The sequence below is a fragment of the Coregonus lavaretus genome, assembly GCF_964263955.1.
Source record: "Coregonus lavaretus genome assembly, chromosome: 12".
In the NCBI taxonomy this organism is placed as follows: domain Eukaryota; kingdom Metazoa; phylum Chordata; class Actinopteri; order Salmoniformes; family Salmonidae; genus Coregonus; species Coregonus lavaretus.
In genome coordinates, this window is record NC_139999.1 from 54,767,896 (window position 1) to 54,787,187 (window position 19,292).

Below are 19,292 nucleotides of genomic sequence, written 5' to 3' on the forward strand. Positions count from 1 at the left end.
TTAAAGCCGTTAGATGCAGTTTACCATAACGCACTGTGCTTTATTACAGGTGACAATTTTTGTACTCATCACTGCATTCTCTACCAGAAAGTTAGTTGGGCCTCTTTGATGTCACATAGGTTGATACATTGCTATGTTTTCATCTATAAAGCCCTTTTACCAAAAGTCTCCCTGTACCGAACATCATTACTAATCTTTAGACATACGAGTTACCACACCCAGTCTCAGGGATGGCTAACTCTGGAAATTCCTGTGGTCTCTCCTGAGTTAGGTAAATCAGCTTTTAATTTTCTTGCACCTTATTTGTGGAACAATCTTCAAAATGTTCTTAAATGTTATGTTCTGGTGCCTCTAGTGCAATTCAGAAAGCTGATTGAGGACCTTATTACTGATGAATGTGTTAGTTTTTTATGACTGTGTTTTTCTTTCTGCTTCCATTTTGGATGCATATTTTGATGGGTGTATTTTCAGTAAATTCTGTAATTCAGGGCTCATCTGTAAAATAGACCTTGGTCTCAGTATGACTCCCTGATAAAATAAAGGTTAAATGAAAAAAATCCTGGTATCCAATAATTTGCAAGAAACACTGTGACCAGTCGAGAGCCTGTGTGAGTCTTCCCTTACCCCTTAACCATTCCCTGACTGTGCCTGACCGCAAAGAAAATACACATAAATAACCCACTGGTAGAGTGGGTTGGAAGTGTAAAAAAACGGACCTCTTAATGTCAACACCAGCGGTTCACAACCCCAACCCCTTAACCATTCATTCCTGGACTGTGCCTGACTGCAACTGTCCTCAAACCATAAAACCCCACTTGTAGAACGAGTTGGAAGTCTGAAAAACCACCACCTAAGGGTGAAAACCACTGACCTCCCAATGTCAACACCAGCGGTTCACAACCCCAGTCCTTTAATCATTCCTGACCATTCCTTGACCATGCCTGACCGCAATTATCCTCACAGCATAAAAAAGTAAGGAAGTCTGAAAAGCCACCACCCCAGGGTCAAAACCACTGATCTCCTAATGTTTGTACATCAGCAGTTCACAGTCACATCACAACCCCTCACAACTCAATTGACTGCTCTGCTTTCAAGTCTTTGCCAGCGCTGGCCTCGTAGCATTAATTCTTAATTATACTCCCTGGTTAGAGTGAATGTGGCTCAGTTGACCGGACAGTAACAGCACCAACCTCCTCCTCGGGTTTCTCCTCCTCCTTGCTGCTCGCACCGGGCTGTTCCTCGGTCACACTCAGCTGGGTGGTCGCAGCCGCCGGGTTCTTGCGCCGGATGGATCCGCGGGATGAGTCTGTGATGCTCTGGATCTGCGGAAGGAAGACAAAGAGCTGAATAAAGCATTTCACACTACTGAGCCAAACTGAACTGAGCCATGCCAAGCTGTACTGGGCTGGCCTGGTTTCGCATCCATCGTAGTTGCTAGGAGAAAATAAAATATGCAAGCCAGCACAGTTCAGTTCGGGTCAGCCCTATAGTGTGAATCAGACATAGGAGTGCTAATATCATCACAACATGATTCATATTTTGTTTGGTATTGTCTACATGGAGAAAAAACAAGGATATGAACATTTACGTTTTCAGAACATTGTCTGTGAATGTAGACAATTCAATCACTTTTGGGTGCAGCAATACTGTGCGATGCATTCTTTATGTTCTTCTGTCTTGATTGGTTTACCCAGCATCAGGAAACATATTGGATGTACACACACTGGCTTTACAGTCTCCAGGCTACATGAAGCATTGAGGAGTGCTAATGTCATTACAACATGATCAATATCTTGTTTGTTTTTCACTTTATGAAACCAAAGCGACTTTTCAGACATGGTTCATTGATGTGTTGCAGAGTGTAACGTGCAGTAGTGGCATGATAAATGTAAAAAATTAAATAAAAAAAGAATTAGCCCATTCTAGTAATTCTGTGTAAAGCGGTACCTCTCTCTAGGGTTGCAAAGGGAGGGTATATTACAAGTAAACTACCAGAATTCTGGTAACTTTCAAGGATTCTATGTTGTTTATCACAAGACATCTAGTGGCCCTTTTTGATACTTCAGATTATCACAGGTGTCTGTAACTGTCTCTGGCCCTCTGTGTGGCCTTATCACATGTAAAATATATATATCAAATAATCAAATAAGATGATAAAATATATATATATATATATATATATATATATATATATATATATATATATATATATATACTGTATATACAGTACCAGTCAACAGTTTGGACACACCTACTAATTCAAGGGTTTTTCTTTATTTTTACTATTTTCTACATTGTAGAATAATAGTGAAGACATCAAAACTATGAAATAACACATATGGAATCATGTAGTAACCAAAAAAGTGTTAAACAAATCAAAATATATAGCCACCCTTTGCCTTAATGACAGCTTTGCACACTCTTGGCATTCTCTCAACCAGCTTCATGAGGTAGTCACCTGGAATGCGTTTCAATTAACAGGTGTGCCTTGTTAAAAGTTAATTTGTGGAATTTCTTTCCTTCTTAATGTGTTTGAGCCAATCAGTTGTGTTGTGACAAGGTAGGGTTGGTATATCAGAAGATAGCCCTATTTGGTAAAAGACAAAGTCCATATTATGGCAAGAACAGCTCAAATAAGCAAAGAGAAACTATATTTTGATTTGTTTAACACTTTTTTGTTACTACATGATTCCATATGTGTTATTTCATAGTTTTGATGTCTTCACTATTATTCTACAATGTAGAAAATAGTAAAAATAAAGAAAAACCCTTGAATGAGTAAGTGTGTCCAAACTTTTGACTGGTACTGTATATAGAATGACAAAGCTGTAAAACATTATCCTAAATATAAACCATCAACTTAGTGAATACCATTGGTGTTTAATATGAGGGTTTCAGCATGAAATAACCTTTATTTATTTTTTACACACTTTTATTTATTTGACTATGTCAATATGTCTTTGTTGTAAATGTTTTGTTGCCAAACTGGTGGCAGTTGTGAAAAAAAGTCAATTGTTTGAAGTGTTGCAGAGTTAATAGAAAATAATACCATTGTTGATTAGATGCTTTTTTCATTAGTCTATGTTCTCTTGAACCATATGGTCTAACCACTATAAACTCATGGACAATATGGACACAGATATTAAAAATGAATACTATATCATGAATACACTTTTTGAAATGACCATAGATTGCCATAGATTACCAACAATTCCGGTAACTTTGGTAAATTACCGGTAACTTTGCAACCCTACCTCTCTCTCTCGCTCGGTCTTGGTCAGGTTGATCTGTTTTAGGATCTGCGATCGCTGTTCCATCACCAGGGTCTTCTCATAGGTGTAGGCTGAGATGTCGCTGTCGTGCTGAGAGAGGAGAAGGCCTGGGTTAGTGTATTGAGGATGGCCAGATACACCAGGTGTCCTATGGATGTCATATGGACAACTTTGTGTTTGGTGTCATCAGTCTACTGGATGGACAGCAGCACCGCAAGGAACATGGGAGACAGCTAACACACCTCCATACATAATACAATGATGATTCATATTATATCAACTATGTCATATGATCCATACAGCCAATATTCAAGACAACATTTTGAGTCAACAATTAACACGTAAACTCCCATAGTGTATCTTTAATCTGAAACGGTCATAGACAGACATGGAGTCTAACCATTTCCACCACTTCAACCTCGGCATCGATACGCAGGTGGTACAGGAAGGTGGTCAGGTCTTTCTTCATCTGGATGCTGTTGTCGTCCATCTGGGCCACGGTGAAGATGCGCATCCTGCACTTCCTCCACACCTATTAGTAGAAAAGACCAGTGTAACCTGCTCATCTATAACCTGTTATACAGCAATCTGCACTTCCTCCACACCTGTCGGTAGGAAATACCATTGTAACCTGCTCATCTATAACCTGTCATACAGTATTCCGGTTAGAACCTTCATGACAATGTATAGAAACTGCCATAGCATGCGTATTGATTAGTTAACAAACTGATTGTACGAATGCCCTGCACTATAGTAAAAAATGTACATTGCACCTTACTATAAAACTGAGTGCATGACTAGTTATATATTTAAGCAATAAGGCCCGAGGGGGTGTGGTATATGGCCAATATACCACAGCTATGGACTGTTCTTATGCACGACGCAATGCGGAGTGCCTGGACACAGCCCTTAGCCGTGGTATATTGGCCATATATCACAAACCCCCAAGGTGCCTTATTGCTATTATAAACTGGTTACCAACGTAATTAGAGCAGTAAAAATACATGTATACGGTCTGATGTACCACGGCTGTCAGCCAATCAGCATTCAGGGCTCGAACCACCCAGTTTATAAATAGACTTTAATAATGTCTATATAAAACATGGCCAATGCAATGTGACCCATGTCTCAGGGAGGGCGTGTGGTGGGCAGCCTACCTTGTGCTGGCGCAGAAGGAAAGGCAGCAGCATCAGCATGCCTCCATCATGGACAATCCACCACACATCAATGTGGCCCTCTGAGAAGCGCTCTCCATTGGACGGGAAGGCAGCGATGTTCTTGGGCACCAGCAGGGCCAGGTGGGCGGCTGTGGTCTCCCGAACCAGCTCTACAGGACAGGACAGAGAGGGAAGAGGGGGGAGTTCATCTAATATGAGTCTGATGATCACTCAATAACCTTTATGGAAGATCTTGTGAAGATCCGATAGTTCATGTAACATCCTGTATAGGTAGAATATGGATTAAAGTGATGATCTTGTGTACAAAAAAACAAAACATAAAGATGATCGTTAATGATATGTCTACAACCTCCCCCAAAGATCCTGATTTGAAGTTCAACCGACAGATCTGATTCTTCATTGTACGGTGCAAAATTGACCTGAATTTACTTAGAAGGGTAACATGGTAATAAGACAGTAATAACCTAGATAAATAACGTGTTTGTTTTTCCTACCTCTCCTTTTACCCCCCCCATCCTACTTGACCATCCACCCTTGACCCCCTCTGTGACCCACCGATGAAGTCCCTCCAGGTCTGGTGGTCGTCAGCCTGCTTCCAGTTGCGCGGCCAGCTGACCAGGACCGTGTTGTGCATGAGACCGCCCAGTCCACTGGCCTGGAGCAGATGGGAGGTGGCGTCGCGCATGTTGGATGAGATGGTGACCTGGCAGAAGCCCTTCACCTTCTCTGTCTCCATCAGCTTACGCAGAGACTGGAGGGGAAGGGGGCGGGGATGAGAGAGAGAATGAAGGGCGGAAGAGAGAGGGAGGGAGAGGGGGAGGGTGAGTAGAGAGGGGATGAGAGAGAGAGAGAGAGAGAGAGAGAGAGCAGTGTAAGGGAACCAACTAAGCCACAGAGGGCAATAAGGGTCAACAACTTGCCCAGCAATTGAAGGGTGAAATGGACGGTGGTAACACTGATTTTAGGTACAGCTTCATTTAAAGTTTTTTAAGTGTGGATATTGGAACAGAGTCACAGGATCAAGTCTAAAGCAGTCCAGATCGGAGAGTAGTGCTGTTTGTGTGATATGCAGTGGGATGCCATGGGATCTGCCTGGTATCTAACCTGCTCTGCTCGCTGGGCCTGGGGGTGGTTCTCCAGGTAGGTGCCTGCCAAGGCAGTGCCCACGATGGTCAGCCCTTTGCCCGCTTTCAGCTGGTTGGTCAGCGAGAGCAGGCGAGGCTGCTCCACATTCTGCTCCACATCCGTACTGACCAACACCAGCAGCTGAGGCCTGGAGGGAGACAGAGGGAGTTGCAGAAGGAAAAGAAGGAAGGAAGGAAGGAAGGAAGGAAGGAAGGAAGGAAGGAAGGAAGGAAGGAAGGAAGGAAGGAATAGGAGGAAGGGTTTTAACGTGTTGCAAAACAAATACGTATACTTCTGTCATTCCAGTAAAGCATTTTCAGTTGAATTTAAAGTGTAGCACAGAGATTTGAAAGATAGAAAGGTAGAGAACAAGTGAAATAAAGAGAGAGAAAAGCAAGGAAGAGTGCACTGAGGTTATCACGAGTATGTTCAAAAAATTATTATTGTCTGTTACATGACAGTAGCTCAAAATTTATTAAAATAATTTAAATGGAATGCTACACATGCACAGACATGTCGTTCATTTCCATGTTTATTAGATAGGTGACACAAAATGGCCTGTGTAGTTATTTATGTGGTTTTATCTGCGTACACTGCAGACCTGGGTTAAAATACTATTTCAGGTATTTCAATGACTTTTTATGAAATTTCAAAACAAATATTCAGATAAGCTTCATTTGAAAAAACAAGTAGTTGAATATTGGAATGTATTTGAAAACACTATTTGGAAAGTATTGTCATGTGTTTACCATTAATTCAAATACATATTGTTGGAAGTATTTGAAAGACAGTATTTTCAAATAAATATTGTAATTTAGTATGTATTGTTATTTGGTATGTATTTGAAAATAGGTCTTATTTCACTTTTTAAATCACAATATACAGCCCTTACTTTACATTGGTGTCTCATGAAAGAGGACAAGATGCCATGTTACATTTAAAAAACATCAGGGTTTGTGTAGTGATCTGGTCTGAAGATAAGCCCTCCAATGCTGAAAAGCCGCGCCACAGCTGCAGAGGATGCTGGGACATGCAGGTACTCAGCAGCAACTCTGTTCAGTGTTGGGTATTTGTGTCTTCCAGAATTTCAGAGGATCAGTAGTTGGTGAAGATATGGGATGTAAAGTATTTGAGGGAATTAGAAATATTTTTGGTTTCAAATAGTCTTCCAGGAAAATATTTGAAAATACTTTCAAATACAATTTAGTATACTTTATTTATATTTTTATAACAATTCAAATACAAAAATAAAAGTATTTGTTTTGGGCTGTGTATTTGAAAATACTCAAATATACAGAAAAAAGTATTTTAAATACCAGATATTCAAATACACAAGTATTTGAACCAGGAGTTGGAACTAGGGTTGCAAAGGGAGGGTATACTACTGGAAACTTTCTAAGTTTGCCAGTAAACTACTAGAAGTTTGGTTTCTTTCAAGGATTTTATGTAATCTGTCACAAGACATCTAGTGGCCCTTATGGGTACTTCAGAGCAGGTGTTCCTAATGTTTTGCACACACAGTGTATAAACCATCAACTTAGCGAATACCATTGGTGTTTAATATGAAGTTTTCAGCATGAAATATCCTTTAAATATTTTTTTTACAAACGTTTCTTTATTTTACTATGTCAATATGTATTTGTTGTCAATGTTTTAGCATCAAACTGCTGGCAGTTGTGAAAAATGTCAATAGTTGGAAGGGTTGCAGAGTTAATAAAAAAAATGCCATTGTTGGTTAGATGCTTTTTCCATTAATAAGGCTGTTTTCTCTTGAACCATGTGGTCTATCTTTGCTTTATCTTGGCCATGTCGCAGTTGTAAATGAGAACTTGTTCTCAACTGGTTAAATAAAGGTTAAATAAAAAAATAAAAAAATGTACTAGAACCTCATGGACAATATGTACACAGATATAATACATTAATACTATATATGAATCATTAAAAAAAAAAGTTATTCAAGTATAAATGACCAAAGTCGCGATAGATTGCCATAGATTTTCTATTAATTACCAAAATTACTGAAAATTCCGGTAACTTATACTTAAAGTATCGGTAGCTTTGCAACCCTAGTTGGAACATAAATAATGTCCACTTGTTCCGTTCCGAGCAGAACCCCTATTTATTTTCTTCCATTCTGGTGTTCCAACCAGAAAATAAAATTCTGAACCGGTTCGAACAAAAAATATGGAATGGTTCATATAGTTCCTTTTCGTTCATCTTTTTACCTGTAAAATCAACCATGTTTTTACATTTAGCTCATTCATTTACTCCCCCAATTAGTGCCGATAGAGAAGCTTGCTGTGGAACGGGTAAGATGGTTGATTGGTCAACTAAGTGCAGGCGCGAGATGCGACTGAAATTTCACGGGTAGGGAGAGAGCAAGAGAGAGGTGTGGACATGGAGGGGGCTTGGTTTAAGACGCTGAACATCATGGCATGACGTGAATTGGAATGTGTTTAGGCTATTACTAGCATTATAACTTCACCGAATTACAGAATTATATACTAGACATTAGGAATATTTGTGGAACTGAAAATAACATTATTAACCAGTTCTCAATATTTGAAAATAACGGTTATGTTCCGGAACACTAGAGATCACTTTCATTCCCAGTTCTGGTTCCTCTGAAAATGTCATTATTTTTCGTTTTTCAGTTCTGTTTCCTGAAGCAGTTCCAACCCCTGATTTGAACCCAGGTCTGGTACACTGTGTGTGTGTTTGTGTGTGTGTTTGTGTGTGTTTGTGTGTGTTTGTGTGTGCACGTCTCACCTCCAGTTTTTGGTGTGCGCCGGCCCCTCGTCCAGCCTCATCAGAGCATATCGGGCGGCGCTGAGAGAAATGCCTCGTATCCCATCACCCCACTCTTTCTCCGCCCTGTCACACAATCACACACCAAGGTTATATCATTCAATCATGTCACAACTAATGGTATTACATAGTGATTATTACACCATTAAAAGTCTAATAACTAGGCCTATGTGTTATTACATGTCTATTACAAATTAAAATGACAATATTATAACATTGTTATTCAATTAACTGCACAGGCTTCTAACACATCTAAATGTCAAAACTATTTTCACCGTCCGGTAGGCTATCAGTTTAGGGAGTCATAAGAATTGTGTGAGCATGGGTCTTTAAAAATCGTCGCTTAAAAAAGTTGTTTAAAAATCAGCCTGGGAGGCATCGCTGCAAAAGTCCCTTGTACCGCTTTAAAGCCTCTCTTCCCATAGACAGAATGCTAAGTCGTTGTTAGCCAAGCTCTGTTTTCAACCAGCTTTACCATCAAGTCATGTAATTGCAACCCAAGCCATTGTCTCAGCACAACAAGCCATAACACTAAACTGTCCAAACAGTGGAAACCCCAATCAACACATTTCCCCTTTAACTGGCCTGACTGAATGATGGTTGATAGGATTTTTAATTCCCCTCCCAATACACAGACACACACACACACACACACACAGCCAGCGAATCCAATCTGTCTCAGGGGTCGCGCTACACTCACCCGTGGAACTCGATATACTTGTAGATACTGCCAGCGATCACCATGGCAACGATGGCGTAGAACCAGGAACAGATGAACATGAGTGATAGACACAGACTCATGCCCAGGAAGGACAGGGCCCTGTAAAGAGACACAAACAGAGAAAGGATTAGATACACACGTACAGAATGCACACACACACACACACACACACACACACACACACACACACACACACACACACACACACACACACACACACACACACGCACACACACACACACATGCAGACATACAGTACATACAATATATATACTGTACATTAAACAGTATAAAAACACATGCACGCTTGTATGTGTGTGAGTGTGTGTGTGTGCGCATCTCACCTCCAGTTCTTGGTGTGAGCCAGCCCCTCCTTCAGCCTCATCAGTGCATATCAGGCAGCGCTGAGAGAAAGAACTCACATTTCTCTCAGCGCCACCCGATACAGTCTGACGAGGCTGGACGAAGGGCCGGCGCACACCAAGAACTGGAGGTGAGACGTGCGTGCACGCACACACACACACACATTCAAGGCCCTTGTATCATCTCTCAGGATGCGTTCCTTTGATGGGATTTTGTGGGACTCACCAGTGATAGAACTTGAAGCGTGGCCTCCAGTTAGGCGTCCTCAGGAGGGTTTGCAAGGCACAGGCCAGGTTCACAAACATGTAGCACATCAAAAAGAACCTACACAACAGAAACAAAGCCTTCAGCCATGGCAAAAAGCGAGAGAGACAGCAATGTGGCTTACATACCATTTCTGTTTATTTGGAAACATGTTGTATGTCTATAAGGCACCAATTACTTGCTTATAAACTGCTTATAAGCTTTTAACCAAATAAAAACCATTCTCAGATGTTAATACTATAGTAAATCATGGTATTACGTTAAGTATTATGAACAAAAATATAAACGCAACATGTAAAGTTCTGGTCCCATGTTTCATGAGCTGAAATCAAAGATACCAGAAATTGTACATATGCCCAAAAAGCTTATTTCTCTCTATTTGTTTGGGGGGATTATTTAAGATACTCTGAAGAGGTAGGGTTTCCGGTGCTTTCGGAAGATGGGCAGGGACTGCTTTCCTAGCTTCAAAGGTAAGCTGCTTCCACCATTGGGGTGCCAGGACAGAGAAGAGCTTGGACTGGACTGAGTGGGAGGGCCTAGAGACCAGAGGTGGCAGAACGGAGTGCTCGGGTTGTGATGTAGGGTTTGAGCATAGCCTGAAGGTAGGGAGGGGCAGTTCCTCTTGCTGTTCCGTAGGCAAGCACCATGGTCTTGTAGTTGATGCGAGCTTTGACTGGAAGCCAGTGGAGTGTGCGGAGGAGCGGGGTGACATGGGAGAGCTTGGGAAGGTTGAAAACCAGGCGGGCTGCAGCGTTCTGGTTAAATTGCACGGTTTGATGGCACAAGCGGGGAGCCCAGCCAACAGCGAGTTGCAGTAGTCCAGACGGGAGATGACAAGTGCCTGGATTAGGACCTGCACCGCTTCCTGTGTGAGGTAAGGTCGTACTCTACGGATCTTGTAGAGCATGAACCTGCAGGAGCGATTCACTGCTTTGATGTATGCAGAGAACAACAGGGTGTTGTCCTGGGTCACGCCAAGGTTCTTTGCACTCTCGGAGGGCGAAATTGTGGATGTCAACCGTGATGGAGAGGTCTTTGAGTGGGCAGGCCTTCCCCGGGAGGAAGAGCAACTCCATCTTGTTGAGGTTGAGCTTGAGGTGGTGGGCCGACATCCAAGTTGAGATATCTGCCAGGCACGCAGAGATGCGTGTCGCCACCTGGGTGTCAGAAGGGGGGAAGGAGAAAATGATAGGAGAGACCATGTGAGGATATGCTGGAGCAGAGTGACTTGGTGTATAGAGAGAAGAGGAGAGGACCTAGAACCGAGCCCTGGGGGACACCAGTAGTAAGATGGAGCCTGAGAAGCTGGTTATACAGTGCATTCGGAAAGTATGCAGACCCCTTGACTTTTTCCACATTTTGTTACGTTACAGCCTTATTCTAAAATGGATTAAATTGTACCCCCCCCCCCCCATCAATCTAAACACAATACCCCACAATAACAAAGCAAAAAAATTTTTTTTTATTGTTGCTATTTATTCCAAATAAAAAACTGAAATACCTTATTTACATACGTATTCAGACCCATTGCTATGTGACTCAAAATTGAGCTCAGGTTCATCCTGTTTCCATTGATCATCCTTGAGATGTTTCTACAACTTGATTGGAGTCCACTTGTGGTAAATTCAATTGATTGGACATGATTTGGAAAGGACACACCTGTCTATAAGGTCCCACAGTTGACAGTGAATGTCAGAGCAAAAACCAAGCCATGAGGTCAAAATAATTGTCCGTAGAGCTCCGAGACAGTATTGTGTCGAGGCACAGATCTGGGGAAGGGTACCAAAAGATTTCTGCAGCATTCAAGGTCCCCAAGAACACAGTGGCCTCCATCATTCTTAAATGGAAGAAGTTTGGAACCACCAAGACTTTGCCAAACTGAGCAATTGGGGGAGCAGGGCCTTGGTCAGGGAGGTGACCAAGAACCCGATGGTCACTCTAACAGAGCTTTTGAGTTCCTCTGTGGAGATGGGAGATACTTCCAGAAGGACATCCATCTCTGCAGCACTCTACCAATTAGGCCTTTACGGTAGAGTGGCCAGACGGAAGCCACTCCTCAGTAAAGGGCACATGACAGCCCGCTTGGAATTTGCCAAAAGACACCTAAAGACTCTCAGACCATGAGAAACAAGATTCTCTGGTCTGATGAAACCAAGATTGAACTCTTTGGTCTGAATGCCAAGCGTCACGTCTGGAGGAAACCTGGCACCATCCCTAAGGTGAATCATGGTGGTGGCAGCATCATGATGTGGGGATGTTTTTCAGCGGCAGGGACTGGGAGACGAATGGAGCAAAGAAAGACGAACGGAAAAGGGAAAGCGGGAAAGACGAACGGAGCAAAGTACAGAGAGATCCTTGATGAAAACCTGCTCCAGAGCGCTCAGGACCTCAGACTGGGGCAAAGGTTCACCTTCCAACAGGACAACGACCCTGAGCACACAGCCAAGACAACGCAGGAGTGGCTTCGGGACAAGTCTCTGAATGTCCTTGAGTAGCCCAGCCAGAGCCCGGACTTGAACCCGATCTAACATCTCTGGAGAGACCTGAAAATAGCTGCGCAGCAACGCCCCTCATCCAACTGACAGAGCTTGAGAGGATCTGCAGAGAAAAATGGGAGACACTCCCCAAATACAGGTGTGCCAAGCTTGTAGTGTCATACCCAAGAAGACTCAAGGCTGTAATCGCTACCAAAGGTGCTTCAACAAAGTACTGAGTAAAGGGTCTGAATACTTATGTAAATGTGATATTTTCGTTTTTTATTTTCAATAAATTAGCAAACATTTCTAAAAACCAGTTTTTGCTTTGTCATTATGAGGTATTGTGTGTAAATTGATGAGGGGAAAAAACTATTTAATCAATTTTCGAATAAGGCTGTAACCTAACAAAATGTGGAAAAAATCAAGGGGTCTGAATCCTTTCCGAAGAGGTGAAACCACCCCACCCTCCAATACAGCCACTGATTACTAAAACAAGTCACAAATTGCCCTGCCCCTTGATCCTTGTTGATGTGTCAACAATCATCCGCAAGTTATGAGCAGTCAGCACTTCACACACCAAGTAGGCTACTGGTAAGACAGGCAGCACTTAAAGTAGATGGCCCTAGCTAGCAAAAATACTGTACTAGATCACAACAGATAAAGACAAAAATTATACTTATCACGGTCCCGCTTTAAATTACATGCAGCTTATAAAGGCTTCATAAAGCCTTCATAAAGTCTTCATAAACATTACATAAATGTGTCACAAATCATCTATAACCGTATGTCATGCTCTATAAAGGGTTCATAAATGTGGGATAACTGTGTGACATAACCACCAATGTCAAATTTGAAATAACCCATTATGTCAAATATGACATAAACCTGTGTTCTATAAAGGGTGGCAGAAGCACCGCATAATAAAGGATTTATAAATCATATTACATTTAGGCTTCACATTTATAAACTTGTCATGCATCTTGGCAGAGCATAGTGGGTTTTATTCCCGGGACCACCCATACGTAAACATGTATGCATGAATGACTGTAAGTCGCTTTGGATAAAAGTGTCTGCTAAATTGTATATATTATATTATATTACTCTAAAACATTTCTAGGATGGCCCAACCTCTTTCCCTCTTGGGTGCATAGCGAATATTGGACCTGACCTCAAATTTCCCCAAAATGCTGTGCTGCAGGATGACACACTCTCTAAAGTGCAATCAGCAAAAAAGGTTGGTAGGGCCTTGTAAAATCGGTAAAGATTTTTTCCCAAATTCTGTTTCTCGGTTTTGTTTTTCCAGGTTTAAGATTCCCCCCCACCAAAATCTGGTTTCCCCACACTTTTTTCCACACTTTTTTTAAATAGAAAAACAATAAAATTTGATTTTCTGTGTTCACAACAATGGTTAAACCACATCAGGGGACAACGTTTGAGGTCTGGGAAATTTGTTACACATTATTTTTTTTTTGTGTAGTTGCCTTTTAATTCAGTGTGCATGTCCTGCACTGTTGTTTCATTAGCTGTGTTTCTGTAGAGCAGTAAGGGTATATGTGATGAGTTTGCAAATCAAATGCCCACTTGTGGTGCAACTGGACAGCAAAAAACAAGTAAGTTAACCTCTATTAATTGTAATTTAAATTAGTTTGTAATAGTTAAGTGCTGAGTTAGTGTCACGACTTCCTCCGAAGCTGCCTCTCCTTGTTCGGGCAGGCTTCGGCGTTCATCGTCACCGGCCTTCTAGCCACTGCCGCTCCTCATATCTTCATTCCATTTGTTTTGTCATGTTTATTACACACACCTGGTTCATATCCCCTCATCAATACCTGTATAAGTGTTCCCTCTGCCCCCTGGTCTTTGTGTGTGTGTTTATTTATTTTAGAGGGGATTATAGCTCGGTGGAGCTCGATTATATTGTGTCTCGCTGGGTTGTTCACCCGTGTGCCTTATTTTCCCCAGTGCGCCGTTTGTCCGCACTGGTGTGTATTACGCTTTGCTGCGTAACTCTGTTTATTGATTAAACCATTTATTCCGCAATTTATTCTCCTGCATCTGACTCTGTCCAACATCACCCGCTACAGAATCACACACCCGAATACATGGAGTCAGCAGGAACCAGGAATATGTCTGGAGTCGTGAACCGGGTCCGGGAGCATTCGAATATGCTAGCCAGCTTGAGCGAAGCGATGGATCGGGTTCTCCAGGTCGTCCAACACCTAGAGGGGAGAGGACCCGACCCTTCAGGACCAGCTGAGCTACAGGATCCAGCCACCCACACCTCAGCACCCAGAGGGATTCACCTTTCCTGACCGAGGGAGCGGGAGAAGGTGTCCGCCCACGTCTCCTGCCTCTCGGCCAAAGCCCTGGAGTGGTCCAACGCGGTCTGGAGTGAAGGAGGAGCCAACTATGGAGAGTTCGCTCGCCTCTTTCGGGCCGTCTTTGATCACCCTCCCGAAGGGAGAAAGGCGGGCGAGCGGCCCAGCACTGCACGGTATGGCTTGTTATATTGTTGTGTGTGTGTTTGTGTACTGAGGAACATGTAACTTGCTTCCAGAAGAAAGTCACTTTCAATTTCCTTCTCAAAGTAAGTGTTTCTTGGCGTAACGTCGGCCCCAGGCTATTGCTATTACAGCACGTACAGTGGGGAAAAAAAGTATTTAGTCAGCCACCAATTGTGCAAGTTCTCCCATTTAAAAAGATGAGAGAGGCCTGTAATTTTCATCATAGGTACACGTCAACTATGACAGACAAAATTAGAAAAAGAAATCCAGAAAATCACATTGTAGGATTTTTAATGAATTTATTTGGAAATTATGGTGGAAAATAAGTATTTGGTCAATAACAAAAGTTTCTCAATACTTTGTTATATACCCTTTGTTGGAATTGACACAGGTCAAACGTTTTCTGTAAGTCTTCACAAGGTTTTCACACACTGTTGCTGGTATTTTGGCCCATTCCTCCATGCAGATCTCCTCTAGAGCAGTGATGTTTTGGGGCTGTCGCTGGGCAACACAGACTTTCAACTCCCTCCAAAGATTTTCTATGGGGTTGAGATCTGGAGACTGGCTAGGCCACTCCAGGACCTTGAAATGCTTCTTACGAAGCCACTCCTTCGTTGCCCGGGCGGTGTATTTGGGATCATTGTCATGCTGAAAGACCCAGCCACGTTTCATCTTCAATGCCCTTGCTGATGGAAGGAGGTTTTCACTCAAAATCTCACGATACATGGCCCCATTCATTCTTTCCTTTACATGGATCAGTCGTCCTGGTCCCTTTGCAGAAAACAGCCCCAAAGCATGATGTTTCCACCCCCATGCTTCACAGTAGGTATGTTGTTCTTTGGATGCAACTCAGCATTCTTTGTCGTCCAAACACGACGAGTTGAGTTTTTGCCAAAAAGTTATATTTTGGTTTCACCTGACCATATGACATTCTCCCAATCCTCTTCTGGATCATCCAAATGCACTCTAGCAAACTTCAGACGGGCCTGGACATGTACTGGCTTAAGCAGGGGGACACGTCTGGCACTGCAGGATTTGAGTCCCTGGCGGCGTAGTGTGTTACTGATGGTAGGCTTTGTTACTTTGGTCCCAGCTCTCTGCAGGTCATTCACTAGGTCCCCCCGTGTGGTTCTGGGATTTTAGCTCACCGTTCTTGTGATCATTTTTACCCCACGGGGTGAGATCTTGCGTGGAGCCCCAGATCGAGGGAGATTATCAGTGGTCTTGTATGTCTTCCATTTCCTAATAATTGCTCCCACAGTTGATTTCTTCAAACCAAGCTGCTTACCTATTGCCGATTCAGTCTTCCCAGCCTGGTGCAGGTCTACAATTGTGTTTCTGGTGTCCTTTGACAGCTCTTTGGTCTTGGCCATAGTGGAGTTTGGAGTGTGACTGTTTGAGGTTGTGGACAGGTGTCTTATACTGATAACAAGTTCAAACAGGTGCGATTAATACAGGTAACGAGTGGAGGACAGAGGAGCCTCTTAAAGAAGAAGTTACAGGTCTGTGAGAGCCAGAAATCTTGCTTGTTTGTAGGTGACCAAATACTTATTTTCCACCATCATTTGCAAATAAATTCATAAAAAATCCTACAATGTCATTTTCTGGATTTCTTTTTCTCAATTTGTCTGTCATAGTTGACGTGTACCTATGATGAAAATTACAGGCCTCTCTCATCTTTTTAAGTGGGAGAACTTGCACAATTGGTGGCTGACTAAATACTTTTTTTCCCCACTGTATGTCATATTTACAGTGTCCATATTAGACAGTCCATATTAGTACAGGATGAGTGCACCTCAGCACTCATAAATAGAGCCAGGAGTTTTACCTGGCCATGTGACCTGACCAGAAAAGCTCTGGGCCCTAGTTATAGGCTGTAACTAGGATCCAGAGTTTTTCCCTGGCCAGGTCCTGTGGTGGGGAACAACTCCTGGTCCCGCTCATTGACACTCACATGGAGAGGATGGGGGCCACTGCATCCAAGGAGGCGATGAGGATCCCGATCTCACAGATACAGGCGGTCAGAAGCAGGGCCCAGGTGGGCTCCCCGTTGGCCTTCCCATGGCCAAACACCTGGCGGACACATCATCACACACAGATGTTAGAGGGTATAGAGTTACAACATACAGTAGTTATTCCATTATTTCAAGGCAGGTTGTATGTAGATGTAACAGAGGTGTTTCGGTGAACCACGCACACGTAAGACCTGACCCTTGCCTGGGACCTGAGGATTAACATGAGTGTACACAGATACACCAACCATCAAAACATTACATGTGAACATTACATTACATGTGAAAGAAATAATTAGTGAGAGAGGGCAGGCAAGTGTGGTGTCCAATGTCACCTGAGACCGATATGAGACACGTTGACAAACCAACATAACAAATTGTCCCAGATCAGGCTTAATGCTGAATGCTGACAGAATAATCATAACAAATGTGCCCAGATCAGTGCTAATTGCTGAACGCTGACAGAATGATGAAAACAAATGGTCCCAGATCAGTGCAAAATGCTAGAATGTTGACAGAATGACTGAGACTGACCCGTAGGATGGGCACGACACCGTCCCTGGAGATGGCCTGCATGAGACGCGGGGCGCCCGTCAAGCTCTGAAGCCCCGCCCCACAGGTGGAGAAGAATGAGCCAATTACAATCACCCACGGGGATGGCCAGGCCAAGGTGCCAATGACCAGGTTGCCATTGACTCCCTCTCCAAACCTGAGGGAGATGGACATGACACCAAGCCAATCAGACATGAAGAAAGGTAGGAGGAGAGCCAATTACCAGGGTCCTATTGATTAGACACCAAACCGAAGAAAACTGACTAAAAAAGGGAGGGACTACCTGGACTACAACCGTAGTTGAATATGAACCAGGCATCAAGTACCTCAGCACTGGTAAAGCTTGACTGAGAAATATTGAAACAATTGCAGAAATCTTTGCTTTATTATGCATAACTTACTTGTCCCTTAGTACCACTCCATCGATACAGGCACCGAACAGGACCACAGCGGACATGTCTTTAAGGTCACATTAAGGAAAACAGACAGACACACAAAAATACCTAGCACATAGGGACATATCCTCACTTATCTCTGTTATGTCTGCAGATTGAGAGTTACATAAGCACACAGTTCGACAGTGCTGTTATTGTTGGGTTATGTCTGATGTATTGTGGTACATGATTAATTACTTCGTTCTGTAACAGTTACTTTGAGATAAAGAACAACATGGTTGATTTAAAATTGCAGTCATGGAGTTATCATTCTACACATAACAAGCTTGAGGCTAAAGGCCCAATTCAATCAAACCTAATATATGTTTTTATGTTGAAAAGTAAAATAAAAAAGGTTTGTATAAAATAGTTATTTTACTATTGATAGACAGCATGTGAGCGACAGCTAAAAGTAATGCACTAGCCACTGAGTCCAGAAGGGGGAGCAGTAAAAGGATACACACTATTGAGGTAGTGGTGATGGCCATGATAGTGCCGATGGGGATGGACTTTTGTGCGTCACGCAGGTCTCCAGACCGGTTGGATCCAGCCATGATCCCTGTGAAACACAAGTAGAGTGGGCACTGTAGAAAAACTCCTACTCACACAATAACCTCCGCACATTTGCTGTGTCAACGTTTCAGTCTGAGAATTTTCTTCAAAACACAGGCAGAGGTCTATAAGAAAACTCAGATAATCAAATGGTATTCTTAGAAACTCACACAATAGCGTGTGTATGTAGATTTAAAACCTACTTTTCTTTGTCAAATTACCATAACTGAAAGATACAGCAAAATTATCCTTCTAATGACAAACTGCTTTTTGTGTAAAAACAATCATGTCTTCATATTAATCTTTGACAGTATCTTAAAAATGTTCAATGAATTGACACACATCTCCCCTATCACCCCTCTAGATAAAAAATTACCACACAAAACAACACAAAGGGTGAGTATTTTCCCTCGATCCCTTGAGGATGCGAGGAATGAGTTTCAGCTCAGTGTCTCTTCCTCTTTGCATTATCCCTTCCTCTCAGCTGACCTGTGACGGAGGGGAAGTAGATGCCGACCAGAAGGGTGAAGAAGCTGGTGATGTCGGCCAGGACGTAGCGGTTAGAGTTGGTCAGAGTTTCATCGGGGCCCTCCACGGTCGCAACCCCAATCTTGGTCACCAGATCGCCCTTCTCCAGGTAATTCCCAAATAGGTTCTCTGTGGTGGGGGGGGCATGGAAGGGAGGAAGAGGGAGAAGGGGGAGCGAGAGAGGGTTGAGGGACAAGTAAATAGAGAGAAAGAGGTAGAAGGAGAGAAAGGGCAATTTAATGGTAAAGAGAGGGGGGTGGGTAAGAAGGAGAGAGAGAGAATATTATTTCTAATCGCTTGACCTTTAATTCCAGGAGCACAGTACATACAATGGGGCGGCAAATAAAGCAATTGCAGTATGCTTCCCGCAAGAGCACGCGGGTGTGTTTCCAGCACGCGTGTGTGTGCAAGCATGTGTACTGTAGGTACAGTGACCTGAGTGTAGGTGGACCAGAACAGTGCATGTTATTTGTGCTGTAGGTGTAACTGTGTTTGGAAAGAAAAA

The 19,292-nt window shown here is 42.8% G+C and overlaps 1 protein-coding gene across 4 annotated transcripts in view; it reads right to left on the bottom strand.

Moving 5' to 3' along the window:
• LOC311138416 (solute carrier family 12 member 5-like) overlaps positions 1 to 19,292 on the bottom strand; it is a gene marked incomplete at both ends in the record, with an annotated part of 278,124 nt that overhangs the window by 15,287 nt on the left and 243,545 nt on the right. For all 4 annotated transcript variants that reach the window (XM_084173094.1, XM_084173092.1, XM_084173093.1 and 1 more), the window contains 14 exons: positions 1,191 to 1,322; positions 3,255 to 3,362; positions 3,673 to 3,804; positions 4,430 to 4,599; positions 5,006 to 5,201; positions 5,555 to 5,723; positions 8,345 to 8,449; positions 9,084 to 9,203; positions 9,693 to 9,791; positions 16,664 to 16,782; positions 17,256 to 17,430; positions 17,675 to 17,732; positions 18,168 to 18,266; positions 18,749 to 18,916. In XM_084173094.1, the coding sequence (XP_084029220.1) occupies positions 1,191 to 1,322; positions 3,255 to 3,362; positions 3,673 to 3,804; positions 4,430 to 4,599; positions 5,006 to 5,201; positions 5,555 to 5,723; positions 8,345 to 8,449; positions 9,084 to 9,203; positions 9,693 to 9,791; positions 16,664 to 16,782; positions 17,256 to 17,430; positions 17,675 to 17,732; positions 18,168 to 18,266; positions 18,749 to 18,916 (1,850 nt within the window). The remainder of the gene's footprint in view (positions 1 to 1,190; positions 1,323 to 3,254; positions 3,363 to 3,672; positions 3,805 to 4,429; positions 4,600 to 5,005; positions 5,202 to 5,554; positions 5,724 to 8,344; positions 8,450 to 9,083; positions 9,204 to 9,692; positions 9,792 to 16,663; positions 16,783 to 17,255; positions 17,431 to 17,674; positions 17,733 to 18,167; positions 18,267 to 18,748; positions 18,917 to 19,292) is intronic.